This window comes from Paroedura picta, chromosome 7 (assembly GCF_049243985.1).
Source record: "Paroedura picta isolate Pp20150507F chromosome 7, Ppicta_v3.0, whole genome shotgun sequence".
NCBI classification, from domain to species: domain Eukaryota; kingdom Metazoa; phylum Chordata; class Lepidosauria; order Squamata; family Gekkonidae; genus Paroedura; species Paroedura picta.
Genome location: NC_135375.1, coordinates 88,464,686 through 88,484,224, shown reverse-complemented (window position 1 = coordinate 88,484,224; position 19,539 = coordinate 88,464,686). Strand labels below are relative to the sequence as shown.

Genomic DNA, 19,539 nt, shown 5'->3' with positions numbered 1-19,539 from the left:
AGCCATTCTATAGAAGCAAGTTAGGAAGGGGACATAACTCAGTGAAAAAGCCTTTACTTGGCCTGCAGAAGGTCCCAGGCTCAATCTCCAGCATCTCCAGTTAATAGGACCTGGCAATAGGTGATGTGAAAAGCCTTTGCCAAAAACCCCAAAAGCTTCTGCCAGTCTCAGCAGACAATACTGACCTTGATAGACAGATGGACTGATTCAATACATGGCAACTTCATGTGTATGTGGAAGACCCTTTCAAATATACTCTTTTTCTTGGTGCATTTTAAAATGTTATACGGAATATTTTCACACAACCAAGTGCGCGTTCCCCAGCAAGTCCCCGTGCGAAAAATCTCTTAGTGTGTATCATCATGCACTTACCTTTGATTTAACCATGTCATTCCCAAATAGCACCAGGCCTACACCAATGTTAATATTTTCTTGCATATTTATTTCCCCTTTAGCAGCCGTCAATCATTGCTTGAATTGTGCTAAAACCTTACCTTTCGGAATACATACTGAATTCTCTTTTTAAAGCCCACGCCTCAAACAAATACGTATCGAGAAGCATTGTGTAAATGCCGATACCTGGAATTGTCTGTGCCATTGGCTCAGTGGTGACGGCAGGAGCAGTGCTTGGCTGCTGCTGGCTAGAGCTAACTTCTGGCTCTGTGCTAACAGAAGGCGATAACGCTACGTCGCTGGGAACTTGATTGGGTGCAGGCTGGAGGAGGTCTTCCGAGGCCGCTTGCTCTTCTTGCCCAGGAAGCTGCAATGCTGATAAAGGGATGCTTATCTGTTTGCTGGGGTTGGAAGTGCTGGCTGGCATCTGGAGGGCCCCCTGAGCGTTGGCCCCTGGAGTGTTACCAGGCCCTCGGCTTGGCGAAGCCAGAGTTACTTTGGGAGGCTTTTGAACGACTGGCCGTGATATGACAGAGGAAGAGGCGGAGACGCTTTGCAGATCAAATTCGGCACCCAGCGAAGGTGAGGTATGGGGAGTTGGCTTAGGGGGAACAGGGTAGGCAGCTCCAGCGTGAGTCTTGGGCTTTGACATTTGTGTCAATGACAATGCAGGACCATCGGCACCACCAGTAATCTCTGCATTAGCCACGATATAATAATCCTCGGGGATTTCTTGCTTGATTTTTTTCACTATGGCATCTCCACTGCTGCCATCAACAACCTGAGACCCTGAATGAACGGAGGAGGATAGGCCCACGCCTGGCCTTTTCCGGGAAGTGCTTTGAGCTCTTTGTGGATGAGGCTCAAAATCACTGTCTTCGTCTGTCACTGAGGACTCACAGACCATGTCGAACAGCGTCGCTTCATCTTCGTATTCCTCCACGGTTTCATCTAATTCGGAAGGTTCGCTACAGTAGGAGAAATCACAGGAATCCCTGGTTCGGTTACAGTCCAGCTTCGTTTTCCCTGGCCTTCCAGGGTATCGTTCCACAGGGCTGGTTTGTGTGTCTGATGTCATGCCTATGATGCTGGGACTGTCCGAATTGAAGCTTCTGTTGTCCTGGAAACACACCCTTTCCTGGGAGCCGGCCCGACAGGTTGCCGTGAGCGGCCAGTGATAGGCATGGCCCGCACTGCAGCCCCACATAGCCGTTAGGTTGCCATGGGACCCCTCTGACAGGAGGTGTTTTAGATTTGGAATGAGACTACAAATGGTTCCATGACTGTGGGCCCAGCTGACCAGTTTGGAGAGATTTTCAGAGGAAGTGTGAAGGCAGTCCTCCATGGTAATCGTACACCCACCGTTGCTTTGTTCCTAGAGCATAAAGAAGAAAGCTTTAGGTCAGAAGAGAGGCTTGTAACTATAAGCATTCGAACCTGAATTCTAATTTTACTCATGCAAACAAAAGAGGGGAATGAGATGTGGTTTGTTTCCTTGCGTAAAAAGTGTACAAGAAGAAAATAAACATAGCAAATCGTAGGCAAATAACCAATGGCCTTTCTGTCATAGCAAAGTGTGTGTGTTTATCTTTGTAGAACCTCAGTGTTGTTACACTAGATAGGAAAAAACTGAGAGTAGTATAAAGGAGTGGTCCCCAACCTGCGGGCGCGGCCCAGTGCCAGGCCGCGAAGGCCATGGCGCCGGGCCACAGTTCCCTCTCCCCGCCCCCCCTGCAGTAAAAAACTTTCCAGGCCGCAAGCTTGCGGCCCGGGAAGCTTCTTACTGCGGGAGGGGGGGGGAGAGGGAATCAGGGCCGCGCCCACGCACATGTGCCATGTGCGGCCAAAATCGCGCATGCGCGATTTCGGCCGCACGTGCCGCATGGGCGCAGGCGCAGGCGCGCATGCATGATGCGCGGGCGGGGCAGTTGGCCTGCCGGTCCCCAGCCTAAAAAAGGTTGGGAACCACTGGTATAAAGGATGAATTCAATTGAAATATGCTTAATGCTTGAGTCGTATGCTCACTTACTTGAAAGAAAGTCCCACTGAAATTAACAGCATTGACTTCTATGTTTAGAAGAAGAAGAGTTGGTTCTTATATGCCGCTTTTCCCTACCCGAAGGAGGCTCAAAGCAGCTTACAGTCGCCTTCCCATTCTTCTCCCCACAACAGACACCCTGTGGGATGGGTGAGGCTGAGAGAGTGCTAATATCACTGCTCAGTCAGAACAGTTTTATCAGTGCCGTGGTGAGCCCAAGGTCACCCAGCTGGCTGCATGTGGGGGAGCACAGAATCGAACCCGGCATGCCAGATTAGAAGTCCGCACTCCTAACCACTACACCAAACTGGCTCTCATCTTTAGGATGAAGTTATTAGTCATATTATAAGCAATAGTACTGAAGTGTGTTTGTTTATGGACATGATCTATTAACGCTGAGCAGTCTTGGTTCCCAGAGTTTTCAATAATGGAGGATGACTTGCTAAATGGAAGATGGCTGAAAACTGCTCAGCATAAGGTAAGGTTGTTAACTCTTGAAGTCCAGAATTCTGGGTGGAGCCTGGGGCTGAACTGTTCTTGTTCAGGGAGTAAGCCCCAGAGCAGATTCAATACAGAAACTCAGTTCGGGTGAACAGGGACAGAACTGAACCACAGCCCTCTAAAAATGGACTGAAGATGGTGTGCTGAGGGGTTGCCAAATCCCCTCTGACCATCGGCAAGGGATGGGGGGGGCATAGGGTTGCCAGATTCAAGTTGGGAAGCTCTTGGAGACTTGGATAGTGGTAGTTGTTGATTATCTTTCTTACTGCAACTGAGGATGGCTTACACAATGTGAAAAGCCATTCAATCAGACAGAAAAGACTTCTAATAAACAATGCAATTAGATTATGATTATAGAATGGGAAAACAGTGCAAACAACAACCACAAAAAACCTGTCTGAGGCACCAAAAACAGTCTGATGTATGCCATATCACAATGAAGAAAGGTTACAAAAGCAGAGGGCATTGTACTAAAAAGGGTGGTAATAGGTACAATAAGCATCGCAAGAGATTAAAGTACTATTCCTTATAGTAACGACCTTCTGAGGTGTTCCATTATACTGTGGCTCTAAACTTTTTGTAAAAGTGCCCTCCTCAACATTTCTTTAAAATGACAGAAGTGTGGGGTCTTTTCTGAAGACTTCAGGCAGCGTGTTTGACAAGCTGGGAGCCACCAGGGAGAATACGTGTGAACAGGCAGTTGCCGGTTTTACCTATTTGCAGGGGACATGCTCTCCTCAAAAGTGATTGTCATTTAGGTGCCACTCGCATTCCATTTAGCCTTTGTTTCATCCTCTGGTCCAAAACACCCTCCCTCTCATTAATCAGATCTCTTGGCTGCACTTTATTTCATGCTCTTGCTCTTGCTCTTGTGAGAATTCATTACTGTTCCGAGTTCAATTTTATTTATTACTCTGTGTGTTGCAGTAAAGGCTTTAAAATTCACTTTGCCTGCGTTTATCCTCAACACAGTCGTAACTGCAGGTTACTTTTTTAAAATTAATGTGTTTTAAATTGCCTCAACTGTGCGAAGGCAGACTCGTAAGAGAACGCCTAGTCTTACTTCTCTTATCAGGATAGACTGTTATAGCTTGGAGAAATGACGACTGAAAGGGTGACATGACATGGGACTGAGAAGGCAGAGAAAGAAGTACTTTTCTCCCTCTCTCACAATTCAAGATATAATGGGCACTCAAGGCAATTAATAAGCAGTAGGCTTAGAATACGTAAAAGGGAGGACTTCTTCACCCAAAGAGGAATTAACATGTGGAATTCACTGCTGCCGGAAATGGTGGAAGCCACAGGCATAGACAGAGGGCACTGGATAAAGGCCCATCATTGACCATTTTGGGAGGTGGGGCGGGTTGACATGACCATATAGGGTTATATGGTCATGTCAACCTGCCCCACCTCCCAAAATGGTCAATGATGGGCCTGGAGGAAATAGGAAGAGGCAGAGCCCTGGGTGTGCATGTACACAGCTACGCTTCCCCACCATATTCTGCACAATTGTGCCACTTCTGGGGTTTCTCGCAGCCTAAAGGGTTTTCTCAACAGCAAAAAAAGTTGAGAAAGGCTGGGATAAACATTTGGAGCAGAGATCCATGAGTGCCTATTAGCCACATCATATCTTGTTTGGGGCAGTGGTCCTCTGTATTTTTGGTGCTTGAGGGACAACAGTGGGAGCACTTCTGAAGTCTTGGCACCACTGATGGGCTTCCTGATGGCACCTGGTTTTGGGCTCCTGTGTGACAGTGTTGGTCTGGGTGGGCCACTGGCCTGATCCTACATGGCTTCTCTTATGTTCTAACGATACAGCATCGCCAGCAGGTGATGTTTTAAACAGGGACATTTCTTCCCCTTGTTTCTTGTCTGTGGTATTTTAATAAAGTATTTTAGTTTCCATTCATTTAAATCCCTGTGCACTGCCACATTCCTCCCAATCTACCACTATCGTTCTGCTAACATTGGCAGCTCTTCCAGGAACTTTGCTTCTTTGCCAAGAATGGCATGGCACCGCTTCAGCTACAAGTATCTGCTCAACAAGTGTTGAACAGACTGCAAACAGATTGCCTGGGAAAATGGCTTCTGTCAGAATAGGCAGAAAAGGGGGACATTTCTCCTAAAAGATAAGTTAGGGTAGTACTTGCCCAAAATAATAAACCCAGATGCTTGATAAATCTCAACCAGAACTGCCTTCCATTTACTCTGTGCTAGAAACACGAAGGGTTGTGAATAAATTGAAAAGAGGGACATAGAGGAGAGTATTTGAATACTTTCATTTCAAATCGATGTCTGAATGTAAGACTTATTAGATGTCTCATCTGACTAAGAACGGGCTTTGAAAGGGACCTTTCTCTCCCCCCCCCCGGGCCTAACGGTTCTCCGCGGCCGGGAAGCCCCCCCACGGCAGGGATGCTTTTCTGGGGCTGGGAAGCACACATATATATATAAAATAGTAACATTTAAGACTTATAACAAAATTTATTGCATGTATTTCAGTTTCCACAAAATTCCATTTTTCCATTTTTCTTCTGTGAACAATTTCCCTCAGGGCTTTCAAAACATTCAGAAATTTTATATCTCTACTCTTGCCTAGTTCTGATCTCGATTCTTATTCTTATTTCCTGATGGTACCATTCTTTAGGAATGTTCATCTGGCAGGGAAGGTGTCAGCAGCATACAGTGGGTCAAGCAGAGACTAAGGCCCAGGGTTCCTAGGGGGGCCCCCAGCCTCCACCACCCCACCTGCCCCCCTTCCCTGCTGTCCAGCTGCTTGAGTGTATGAGCCTTCCCACCCCATCCTCAAGCTCTTGGCCACACATGCTATTCAGCACTGCAGGAGAAAGGGGGTGTGGGTAGCATACAGTACCAGCAGTGCTCCTGGTTGCATGTGCTGTTCTGCACCATTGAAGAAGGGCATGCAAGTGCTAGGAGCCTGAAAAGTGGGTACAAAGAAGGATGCATATGTGAGCAGATGGGTTGTAGGAAAGATAGAGGGATGATATAGAGGAGCACAGCATCAGTCAAAGGAGAGGAGGGGAATAGGGTTGCTAGGTCCCCCATAGTCACCAGCAGATGATAGGGGTGAGGGTTGCCAAGTCCAGATTGGGGAACTCCTGGAGATTTAGGGCTGGAGTTTGGAGATAGCAATGTCACAGAGTCCACTTCCCTCGAAGCATCCATTCTCTCAAAGAAAAATTATCTCTGCACACAAATTATAATCCCAAAGGATTCTCAGGCCACACCTGGAGGCTGGCATCCTTAGCAAGGTAAGGAGGGACCTTATAATGTCTATCCAAGGCCCACCAAAATCACTAAGTCATGAGCTTTATCCATGGTAAGTCTAATATTTTGAAATGGCCCACTAGAGTGGATGCAGATGCAGAAGTGGTTTAAGGATTTGTGGGGCCCATAGTCAGTTTAAGGATTTGTGAGGCCCTAGCAGAGTACAATTGTGGCAGGGGCAGCCAGATTGGGGGAGGAGGGTCCCACCCACAGTGGAAAGGGGTGTTACTCCAAGTGACCTTAAAGAGGGAAAAGGGGGGAGCAGACAGGCTACAGCCCAGGTCCATGGGGGGAAGGCACTGTGTAGGGTCCCTGGAACTGTGGGGCCCATAGCATGCATGTGCTGCATGGATAAACCAGCCCTGTGCAGATGGTGCCTTTCCTCACTGCATTTAGGAAGATGTACAAGACAGTTTTATTTCAGATAGCATTTGGTGAAATGGGAACTGTTTTGTTGAATTTGGCTAAATTGGTTTGAATTCTGAATGGGGCTTTTTTGTGTGTGTTTCATTCTGTTTTGTTTTGTGTGTCTTTGATCTGCCTATTTTAAAAATTGAGTTTCTTGGGCTGTTCAGTTCTGGGCCCATGCAACCTGATTTTGCATTTATTAGCCATCTTGAGTCGGTGGAGATAAGGCAAGATATAAATGTTGTATATAAAGAAACCTCTTATCTCATTCAGGTTGATTCTTTTGTAATGGGAATGCAATTGTTAGGCATCGCAACAGAACAGATCTGTCTCAGATGCTTTGCAAAAGACACAAAATAAGAAAACAAATCCTGTATAGCTATTATTTCTTTATAGTATTTACCGTATTTAGTCTTTCTTGGTGCTTTTTTTTCAGAATTACAGGCTATTCATAGCCATACTCTGTGTTGTTATTCCATATGTTCAATTAATTAAATATGTTGTAAACACACCATAACATTTATCATTTATTAGCTGTCACGACTCAGCCAATAAATACGATATATCTTAGGGCAGCCTTTCTCAATTCTTTTACTATTGAGAAACCCTTGAAATATTCTTCAGGTTTCGAGAAACCTCAGAAGTGGTGCAATCATGCAGAATATGGGTGGGAAGCATATCTGTGTATACTTCCAGCCGCTGCCCCCCCTTCCCCCCCTCCCACCTCGTACAGCCCCATCATTGGCCATTTTGGAAGGAGTGTGTGGGTTGACATGACCATATATGGTCACATCACCTGATAAATATTTAACAAATTTGATATCACCCCTGCTTGCGAAAGCCTATCTTAGGACTTTAGTTCACAAAAAGCTTTTGATAATTACTTAAAGACTGTAAAAAGCATTATTATTCTAAGGACAAAGATAATTACATTTATCCTCTAATGTGAGCAGGCAATGAATGACCTATTACCTGGTCATTAGAAACACCGGTGTGAGGGGGTATTGTTTTAAATGAAACGACCGTTACTTAAGTTCCTATTGGGCAGTGAACAACACAGAAAAATCCAGTTAACCCTTGTTACATGATGTACATGAACAGAACCTTACCTGAGCAACTGCCCAGGACTCGTCTACCTGCACCCCAATTCACCCAGTCATTTATTAATTCCATCCTGCAATCATATTGCCAAGCTAGGGCATACACCAGGAAACCTTGGGATCTGAAGTTTAGACCTAATCTGTTAACCCCTCACCTCCATAGAATATGCATGCTCATGCCCTTTTCAACATCAGATAATACGGATGCACCAAGTCTTACATCACAACAGCAGTGCATTGTGCTTGCTGCTATCCATCTGAAGCTATTGACCTCCAGTGTGACAGGCTTAGTATGGGACCCTAACCTGTTGTTTTAGCCAGAGTGCTCCATACAAGAGTTAAATATAAATAATCACTCAGTCTATTGAAGAAATGTCTCATGCTAGGAAGTCAAAGAGATTACAGGAGGAAATATTTTATTTACTTATTTGTTTATAAATAAATAAAATAAAATAAATAAGGAGGAAATACAAGTGCCTTCAGAATGAATGGATATAATATGAGCCTTCTCGATTATTGCATAGGTTACTAGCCAATAACAATAAGTGCAAGAAGACTCAAAAATAACTGGGAATGAGTGTTGTATTATAAAGAGGAGGAAAAAATCATAAGCCAGATAATTTCCCCCCTGAGCTACTATAGTTTGCACCTGGAGAGTTGAAGAGCCATTGGCAACTATGACTGGGGCCCCATTTCTTTGGTGCAGTGGAGGTTAAAGGGACATTCCACTTTAACCCAGAGAAAAACAAAAACAGTTCTCCAGTTCAAAGGAGGAACGGCAGGTTCTACAGGTGCCACATCCATCTGGATCAGGGGTAGTCAAACTGCGGCCCTCCAGATGTCCATGGACTACAATTCCCAGGAGCCCCTGCCAGCGAATGCTGGCAGGGGCTCCTGGGAATTGTAGTCCATGGACATCTGGAGGGCCGCAGTTTGACTACCCCTGATCTGGATACTCCACTCATTGCCATCATAGAAGGGGTGTGGAGCTAAGCTGTGCTTTCAAAATGGTACAGGGCAGCTTGTAACTCTCCCGGTGGGTTTAGCCTTTTAATGGTCTTTTCCCTCTGCTGATTTGCACTGCAGTGTTATAATGCAGCTGGGCAGGAAACAGAGTTGCCAGTACCCTGGCTGGTGGATTCCCTGCCCCTACCCCCCATTTTCTGCCATCGCTAAAAAATAAAAGGTGGTGACATGTTGTCACTGCCAGAGAAAATACAAAGTGACAACAAATCCTTGCAAAGTCTATGGTGAAACCAACAGCTGTCCCCCATGACCATACTGCCAAGTGTTTACCTGTTGATTCTTTTACTTTATTTATATATATCACTTTTCCCCTTAATGGGGACCCAAAGTGGCTTGGGTAGTGGTTAATCTGACGAGCCGGGTTTGATTCCCCGCCCCACATGCAGCCAGCTGGGTGACCTTGGGATAGTCACAGCCCTGATAGTCCAGTTCTGACCAAGCAGTCCTGTTAGAGCTCTCTCAGCTTCATCCACCTCACAGAGTGTCTGTTGTGGGGAGAGGAAGGGAAGCCGATGGTAAGCCCCCCTTTGGGCAGTGAAAAGCAGGGTATAAAAACCAACTTTTTTTCTTCTTCTACAGCTTCCTCCCCTTCTCCATTTTCTCCTCACAACAGGCCTGTGAGGTAAGCAAGGTTGAGAGAATGAGACTGGTCCTAGGACACCCAGCAAGAATCTGTGGCACCATGACCTCTCAAATCCTAGCCTGACACTGTAATTGCTACAACTACCCTGGCTGTCTAATTACTAATTAAATATCTGATTTTTGTATTTTATTAAAGGTTAAGGTATGCCCTGTGCAAGCACCGGGTCATGTTTGACCCTTGGGTTGACGCCCTCTAGCGTATTTTATTAGGATGCTTTATATTTCTTAGCTGCCTTGGGCATTCTATTTAAACAGCAACATGGGATTTAAATAAATATCTCACCATCACATGACCTTTTCCTTTCTCCCTCCCTTCTGCCACTGCAGTCCCTAGGCAAATGGAGTCCCTGTAACACTAATATGGAGTGATGCAATGCTGCTGCCCTTTTAATTTAACATGCTTCTAAGACCTAAAATAACAGTAGCGTTTTATGAACCTTGTTAGCAACTGGCTCTGTTTTCCATTAAGATCAGCAGAAAACAAATGCTGAAACTTAATTTCCAGAACAGAGGATCATAAGAACCATAACAGTGTATCTTCAAAATAGCTCTTAAATATATGCATATGAATGCAAACCAAATAGAACATTTTTAAAGGCTTATGCTCCAAATCGCTTCCAGGGGAGAAATAGATTAAGTCTGCCAAAGCAACAAATGAAAACATTGGTTTCCTTATTTTGTAAGAACACTGATTGTTGTACAAATGAGCAAGCAGAGCACTTGAGAAGTAAGAAAACCAGTTCTGCAACTGCAAGAGTGCTTTCCTGGGAATGAAGCCCATTGAATAAAATGGGCATTACTTCTTAGTAGCAGCCTAAATAGCTCAGCTTAGCCAAGCTCATCAGAACATGGAAGCCAAGGTTGGCATGGGAGACCATCAACAAAGAGTGGTACATGGAGGAAAGCAGTGGCAAAAGACCTCTGCATCATGAGTCAGTTGTGGCTCAGTGGTGCATTCTACTTGTACTGCTCAGTAGATCTACTTAAGCTTTCTCTATGTTTTGTTAACACACACTGGTAAAGATTTGGCAACCTGGTATATTGTTGCAGTGAGCCTTTGTGGGCTATTAGCTGAGGGCAGAGCTTCCAGAAGATCCCAGGCATATGTAGAAGACTTGGTTTTTATACCCTACTTTTCTCTACCCTAAGGAGTCTCAAAGCAGCTTACAATTGCCTTCCCTCCCTCTCCTCGCAATAGGCACCTTTTGAGGTAAGTGGGGCTGAGAGAGTTCTGGGAGAACTGCCATTGGTCTGAGGTTACCCAGCAGGCTTCATGCTCAGCTCTAGCTTTTGAATCCACAGGACCCATGGCAAGTGAGCTTGAATTGTGAATGGCTAGAGGAACCAGCCTGTCCCATTATGTTGCCATTTATCATTAATAACAGATGTGTGGACCTTGAGGACCTCTTAGTAATCAAAACGGTTTGCAAACTGTATACCATTTACTTCTTTCATGTTCTGTATCAGCTACCCCCTCCTCCCGTCCATTTTTGCACCATCACAGGACTCCTGTCATTCTGACTGAGACTAATCTATTTTTATTTTTATTATATTTATTATATTTATATACCGCCCTCCCCGGAGGCTCAGGGCGGTTTACATGGAACATAAGAACAGTACATGAAACAGTCTATATCATGAGTGATCATGTAAATAACCTCCTTTATGGTTCTACTACAATAGTGATTTGACACGCCATGTTTTTGGAACACCTAGGAGTCCGTGGAAACTCATTTGGAGAACCTCAATGAGAAGATCATTGATGGAGGACAAGGTTTCCTGAAAGACACCTTGCCTACTACTATCAACTGTGCTTTTCAGTACATGCCCCAGGGCCTTCTACAAAGCAATGTGGTTCTGTCACAGATACTGAAGGGTTCCTTGGCACACGATTCAACACAGAAATGTTCCCCAAATGTAGGAAGGTTGACCATTACTGGGCAAATGTCAAAATAACACAATAAGCCTGAAAGATAAGGATCTAATGTCAAATATGCAATACCGTTGTTTTTAAGATTAAAAACAAATTTGTTATTTTTACTCTCCAGTTGAAATACGCATGAGCAACAGACTCACCAAGACCAGCCGGGAAGTCTAAAGCAGTTTGGGGAACTGAATCTGGATCTCTTCAGGTATGAACCACAGCCAGAACCACAAGGCCATCCATTTCTCCATCTAGGGGACAAACAAACATCATAATAAACATCATAACAGTGTGTTACTCCAGTCGGGGGGGGGGGGGATTTCAAAAGCCAATAAAGATTGACCATTTGTGCTTGTTTTCCCACCAGATGAGGGCAGGAAGCCCCTCGGCCCTGTCTTCAGAGGTGCTCTGCCCACATATGGTGAAAAACAGATAAGGACTTGCAACTCTCTTAAAGAGAGTTGCACCAGACTTACAACATTTACTTCAATGGATTTAGAAGGGGATAACTCCAATTAGGATTGCACTGCTAATCTTTCAAGCACTGTTAAGTGTGGTTTAGTGAAACTGATTCCTTCTTGTTCACACAGTCATCGGAACCAATTCTTTCCAGAGGCTGCTGACTCAAGTGTCATTGCACTGTTAGCCATAGGAGTATGTAATAATATTGCTTATATGTATTTTTGTTTGTTTATATCCTGTCTTTCTCCTCAAGGTGGCTTAGGTTATTTTCCTCTCCTCCATTTTATCCTCACAACAACCCTGTGAAGTAGGTCAGGCTGACAGTGGCTCAAGTCTACTCAGCAAGCTTCCAAGGTTTCTAAGATTCTAGTCAAACACTCTAACCCAGAGATTCCCAACCAGGGGTCTGTGGACCACTGGGAATCTGTGGGAGCTTGGAAGGGGGTTCACAGGTGTTCTGGAGTGGTGTGGTGGTAGTGGGGGGGGGTCTGGGCAGTCTTCTCAGCTGCTGCTCTTCTTTCCTGCCTACATGAGACAAAGTGGGGGGAAGGAGCAAAAGAAGGGCTAATAGGATGTGGGTAGTGATAGCACTTCTAGGGGTTTGCCCTACTTCACTTCCTCCTTATCTACACTGCACCTAGAGTGATGTGTGGTAGGGTTTAGGGCAGAGAATCTCTCCCCCTGCCTGCAACCTCCTTGACAGAGGTTTGTCTTTCCTGTTTGTCCAAGATGTGGCACCTGAATGCACCCTTGGATGAAAACTGTAGTCCAAAGATATCAGCTACATTCCCCAGGGTGCATTCAGGTGCCATACTTAAGGTGCATCAGAAAGCATATCAAGTGCAATAGAATACCTGCCCATTGCAAAGGCAGCAAATCTAGCATGCAACTTAATAGTTGGGGAAGGGGAGGAAGAAACCCTTCATTGTCAATAACATTGTCTCCTCCAGCTTTCTCCAAGAACATGATGCTACCTAACCAGATACCAGAATGCTGCTCCCAACCCCCGCAAAAAAAGTGATGGAAGTTACTTGTAAATATAATATTAATTGGGAGGGGGGATTTGACTCAAATGTAGATTCTTGTTTACAAAAAGTCAAGGACAATTTAACACTTTCTTGGGTCTTTCGCAGATCATTGGGTTGAATCCAACAAAATTTTCTGCTGGATAAAAAAAGGAGGATGGGATCTCCTTTGAACATCTAAAAGGCTACACTGGGGCATTATGGGATCTGGACAGATAAAAGACACATGGGATGAGAGTTGCAGTAAGGAGTGGAATTAGATGGCGGTAAGTGAAAAAGCTAACTGGATTTCACCCAATTTTTATTAATATGAAATTCCAAACCCTCATTCTTTTCATTTACAAAGATTTAAATGTAATATTTTTGCTTGTTTTTGTTTGGCTGTTCATTTTCTTCATGCCAAAGTCACCTAAAACATCTTGAACATTTAAAAACTTGGGGGGCTGAACCTGAATCCCCTTTAAATGGCCACAATTTATAATGATAATGCTCATTATAGTTTTTATTCATTCGCTTTCTCAATAATCTGTCAGTTAGAGCATCAGTGTGCCTGTTTTAAATATGCATAACTGAGGCAGAGGTACAGTTTTGCCTAAGGGTATATAAGGACTGAATGACTGAAAAGATATTTGAAACATTTATAAACCTAATATTCTAGCTGAAGAGGAACAATAGTCTGCATGAAGGTCATATCTGGAACCTGACCTGACCTAGGTCGGGTCTAGAAAGTTCCTAGAATTACAACCAATTTCCAGACTACAAAGATCAGTTTCCCTGGAGAAAACTGAAGGTGGACTATATAGTACTATATCCTGCAGAGATCACTTATCTCCACAAATCCTGCTCTCCCCAGATTCCACCTCCAAATCTCCAGGAATTTTCCAAATGCATGAGAAATCCTAAACTGACCACTTATATCCCATCAGTGAATTTGATTAAGAGGTGGTTTAAAAAGTTTGACCCATACCCCCATTTTTTACATTGGTATGTTTGCGTTTTAGGTTTGCTGCAGCAATGGAGTTCCATGATTGGGAACCACCAGAAAATGTTACTTTATTTCCTGATAATTCGCTAGAGGGCCAATTAATCACCAAGGTACACTTCTGGCCCCTTCCAATTTGGTATCATCTGTAAATTCAATGAAGAGATCCTCTACCCCATCATCCAGATCATTGAAAACTACCAGACCCAGTACCAAGTCCTGTGGCACCCCACTGCTCACCTCCCTCCAATCTGATGAAATACCACTGACAACCACTCTTTGGGTGTGGTTTTCTAACCAGTTTCTTATCCACCTAACCATCCAAAAATTTAATCTGCAGTCCTCTAGCTTACCCATCAGAACATCATGGAGAACCTTGTCAAAAGCCTTACTGAAATCCAGATAAACAAAATCAGTTATTTCCTATAGCATATAATACCTATTTTGTTACACCTGTAGTCAAACAGGCATGGCAGATTTGTGAAGCCTGCCAAACCTTTTTAACAAAGGTGAAACTGAGATCAGGGTCCATATTATGAGCAGCAATCTCTCTTTCTAACTACCTCAGTTTATTGGTCTTCTATCTATCCCACATCAGCCTTTCAAGCCCTATGTAAATAAATTTAGTACTCACACAAATGCACTAATGCAATCGAGTTTTATGAAACATGCCTTTGTGCAGATAGTTAAAATAGCATTTGTTCTGCATCTGCCACTGAGATACGGAATATCCAGTTGCATGCAGATGGCGATGGTATCATGTATCTGCTGTACATTTACATCAGATACAACATAAATAATACATACCTAATGCAAGAAAAATATCTATTTCATTCTGCGACTGGTTACTCGAGACTGCCCCACATGTATTATCTTATCTCAAACTGAATGCAGCTCATCTGCCCAAACCCATCATTGAGGAGTGAATTAAATTTCCTTGGCAGTAATGTTATTATATGTGATGCTTGTTTATCTGGTTCTGGCTTTTCAGTCTCCTCTCCTAAATGTCTGGAGAATGTAAACGCAATACAATTTTCCACCTACTCAGATTCTTTCTAGTAACAATTGCAGTGGGTCAGACTATCTGAAAACGAGGCGGTTGTTTTTGGTTTCTTTTTCAAATCCCCTGGAAAAAGCTGCTCAAAGGCGCAGAGAAACTCTTCCTCTGTCAGCATACATCATAACACAATTTCTGCTGTTGTGATACAGTATAGAGCTCTGTGTGGTACAATTATCAGTGCTGAGGAAATGATATTGTTGCATTCGCTTTGGGGGATTTGCTATACATTTTCACAGCTTGAGTGGGTAATTAAGGGTAGAGCTAAGAGCAACACTTGAAATGCTGTCACATGACAAGGTTGATACCAACCTGGTTTCTCTAACAGAAACTTGAGTGTTATGTTAATGATCTTTCAAAACAGTTCTGAAACGGCTTCAGCAATCTGATGGTTCAGTAACTTCACATACCAACAAGCCAGCAAGCATCTTAGGATGGTGACCCCTGCTGAATATCACAAAATACTACGGTGAGGATGGAACTTGAAGCCTCTTTACACATTAAAAATGTGAGGACACTGGACAATGAGGAGGACAGGGATTGTGTCTAGTGCCCCCTGTCTTCACACAATCAGTAGCCATTTGTGAGGACAGCCCACCCATAAGGGGTCACTGAAGGGGTACAGCAGGCTTTCTCAGGCAGGATTTTGTGAAAACCTGAGTTTCATGGTGGCCCCAGAGGGGTTTCACTGATTGGGTGGGAGTTAATTGTTTATATATTTTTTTTAATTTAAAAAATCTATAGGGTGAAATGACTGTACATGGTCATGTCAGCCCACCCACTCCTCCCAAAACCTTCGTCCTCCCCCCTTGAAACACTCCCTTGTAATATCTGGACCTGGTTTATAATATAGGAGAGCAATGTGAGTGAGTGAAGAGGCCCAGAAGCAAGGGACACTGATATGATTTTAATGGATCAACTGATTTTGGTTTTAACTCTGTTGTTTTTAAGCTGTTGTACACTGCCCCGAGACGTCCGGGCTGAGAGGGGTGGTTCTGTAAATCTAATTATAAACAAACAAACAAAATGGCCAATGATGGACCTGGAACCCTGGTTATACAAGACTTGCTGGCCAAGGATCACATGTGGTAGCGACTGGAGTCCAGAGAGGTAAGTACTCTCAATTTAACTTACTGGCAAGGGGGCAACAGAATGGCATAGGCTTGCTCTGGCCCTGTTTCTGGCATTCGGGTGGGGGCGATAGAGTGGCATAGACCTGTCCCGGCCGTTTCTGCAGTCCCACTATAGACTGCCTTTAGTGAAGAAGAGCAAACTGGTAGCCAGCCCAGAGTGCAAGCATGTTTCTGTTCACAAATCATCTGAAAATATTTCTGTGCTGTCACATCCTGTGCTCTGGGCATGTCCTGGTGATATCATATCTGGTGGGAATGTCTGGGTGATGTCACTTCTGGAAGCATAGTAGGTAGGTGTGGCCTGCTGACCTCACTTCTGGGGTTTCTTGAAGAATTTTTCAGGGGTTTTTCAATGGTAAAAAGGTTGAGAAATGCGGGTGCAAAGGCTGGGAGAGAAGACAGCAGGCATGGTCTCCCTCATGCTTCAAGCATTCGTGCTTTGCAAAAAGCTGATACGCCAGGACAATTATTTTAGGATTGGGGTACAGAAACAGGAGTTGACCCGCTTGTTTTATTTTTTTTTTCTGGTAATTTTATTATTTATTATTATATAAAGCATTTACAGAAAAGTAAAAGAGGAAAAAAGCGACCAGCTGATATGGTTTGCCATCCTCTTTTAACATACATATTCAGTTCCCATCACATATTAATCCTAATCTAGAAGTTTTTACCATCTTTCTTAACGAAATGATTGTTAATACATATGAGAGTATAATCTGTTATAAGAATATATTCTATTATTATCTTAAATGATATAAAGTCGGTCCCCTTCATATATTGGCCCTGACCTAAGAGTTACTGCTGCTGTCTTGTTAATACATATGAAGTATAGTTTGCCATCCTCTTTTAGCATACATATTAGCATACATATTCAGTTCCCATCACATATTGATCCTGATCTAGAAGTTATTACCATCTTTCTTAGCAGAGTAATTGTTGATACATATGAGAGTATAATCTATTATAAGAATATATTCTATTATTGTCTTAGATAATATAAAGTCAGTTCCCCGCATATATTGGCCCTGACCTAAAAGTTATTGCCGCTGTCTTTCCCACAGGAGACCAGGAGAATGCTGCTGTTTTAAATCAAGAATTTTCAAGATCTGGGAAGCCTGGGTTCAAATCTCCACTCTGCCATGGAAATTGATGGGTGATCTGTCACATTTTCTCAGCCTCACATATGTCACTGGAATGTTGTGAGGATAAAATGGAGAAAGGGATAATTCTGAGTTCCCAACTGTGAAAAGAAACAAACTGGCAGCTGTCTGGTCCTGATATTAAATATTTTCTCTTTTTCTTTTTTTGGCTGGTGTAGAAAATACAATATCTGGAATCTACAGTTAAAACAATATGGTACATGGGAAAGATCTCTCCTAAAACAGTGGAGAGCCACTGCCAGTCTGTGTCAACTTTGATGGCCTAGTGGTCTGATTCAGAATAAGGGAGCTTTATGTATACTTTCATCTAAGATGTGCAAAGCTTACCGACAATGGAATGGAACTCTTATTACATCCCCCTTCCCTACAATTATCCTGACTGTAAGGGAGTGGGTTGGAACCAACCAGCCTTTCTACAACTAAAAAGGGTGTTCTTTGACCCCTTCCCCAAAGCCTATACTAGGAATCATGGGATATGCTTACATAAAAACCACGGGGACTGACATAAGAAGAGGAATTTGGCACGACTGAACAAAAACGATGGCTGGGCCAAATCCAGTATTTTAACATTTCAACCAGTATAAACCTCAATAGCTCAGATAATCAGTATTATAATTTTAAAAGCCAATTAAAAGGAACTGTTTGTCTTGGCTTCACCACCCCTCCCCTCCAGATTCCAGACTGGCTGGGACCCTGAGCCACATGGGACAATACTCAGCCCCTCCATCATAGGGAGAGAAGAAGAACACTCCATACATTCCCAAGCACCTGGCATTCCTGTTCTCCCTTCAGATGCAACCAGTCATGCTGGGGGGAATGTTTGGATAAGGGTTATTCAGAACACAATCGTCTCAGGCCATGGACTCCCAGCCAATCAGCCACACAAGGGGCACAGCCAGCCTTGTCATCAGTATCAATCCTGTCAGATCTCATGATTTCCAACACCCTCCCTCCATTTGGGTGCATTGCATCTAATTTAATAGAGGTGTGCAATCTTAATGTTATTGAAGTTATAAAGATAAACCTTTATAAAGTTATAAAGAAGTCATAATGATATAAAGATCTAATACAAAAGATCCCTACATACAAGTAACTCCTCAAATCTACGGATCGCTACCCATTTGTGATGGTCCATGTGGGAACGAATGACATGTCCCTGAATACCATCGCTCCTATTAAAAAAGACTATCAAGATCTGGGGAGGAAGCTCAAGCAAATGGGGGCACAAGTGGTATTCTCTTCAATCTTGCCTGTCAAGGGAAGAGGAATGCGTCGGGAGAGGAAGATAATGGAGGTGAATCACTGGCTGCGTAGTTGGTGCCGGCAGGAGAGATTTGGTTTCTGGGACCATGGGATAGGCTTTCTTGAGGAAGGCCTACTAGCACCTGATGGACTGCACTTATCGAAACTGGGGAAGAATGTGTTTGGCAGGAACCTGGGGAGATTCATCAGGAGAGCTTTAAACTAAAGCCACTAGGGGAAGGAGACGATCAACATACGGAGTGTATGGAAGGAAAACTATCGGAGGCAGCCCAACCGGCAAGGCCAGCTCATAGGGAACCAAAAGTAAAAGGATTCAGATGTCTTTATACTAACGCCCGAAGCATGGGCAATAAAAAGGAAGAGCTGGAACTTCTCATGCTGATGGAAAGGTATGATCTAGTAGGCATCACAGAAACTTGGTGGAATGATTCTCATGACTGGAATGTAATGGTGGATGGATATGAACTGTTCAGAAAAAACAGAATAGATCGAAGAGGTGGAGGAGTGGCACTGTATGTGAAGAAAGGGCTTACCTGTCAGGAAATTCTAGTGAAGGAGAGCATATCTACAGTGGAAAGCATCTGGGTGAAAATAAGCAAGGGGAAAACAAACAGTGTGGTGGTTGGTGTCTGCTACCGACCGCCTGACCAACGAGAGGATGTGGATGCTGCACTTTGTGAGCAGCTTGAGAAAATATCCAAACGGCAGGACCTTGTCATCATGGGTGACTTCAATTTCCCAGATGTGTGCTGGGAAACAAACTCTGCGAAGCGTCCTCAGTCATGCAAGTTTCTGACCTGCCTGGCTGACAATTTCATTTATCAAATGGTAGATGAACCCACAAGAGGTTCAGCCATACTGGACTTAATACTGACCAACAGGCAAGAGTTGGTGGATGAGGTGAAGGAGGTGGGGACCCTAGGGGGAAGTGACCATGTCCTCATAGAATTCCTTTTGAGATGGGGAGCCAAGGAAGCTTGTAGCCAGACGCGGATGTTGGATTTTCGTAGGGCAAACTTTAATAAACTCAGAGACATGATGAGTGTCATACCATGGACGAGAATGCTGGAAGGGAAGGGAGCATGTGAAGGGTGGGCGCTACTCAAACAAGAGCTATTGCATGCTCAATCAATGACT

General features: G+C 43.9%; 1 protein-coding gene across 4 annotated transcripts in view; it reads right to left on the bottom strand.

Moving 5' to 3' along the window:
- The window catches only part of KIAA1958 (KIAA1958 ortholog), a 79,276-nt gene that overhangs the window by 24,957 nt on the left and 34,780 nt on the right, over positions 1–19,539 (bottom strand). For 3 of the 4 annotated variants that reach the window (XM_077345308.1, XM_077345309.1, XM_077345310.1), the window contains 2 exons: positions 11,473–11,571; positions 580–1,768 (listed from right to left, as the gene is read on the bottom strand). In XM_077345308.1, coding sequence (XP_077201423.1) covers positions 580–1,738 — 1,159 coding nt within the window. In that variant the 5' untranslated portion in view covers positions 1,739–1,768; positions 11,473–11,571. Of the gene's footprint in view, positions 1–579; positions 1,769–11,472; positions 11,572–15,158; positions 15,297–19,539 lie in introns of those variants that run through there. The other variant, XM_077345311.1, reaches the window with a different exon arrangement.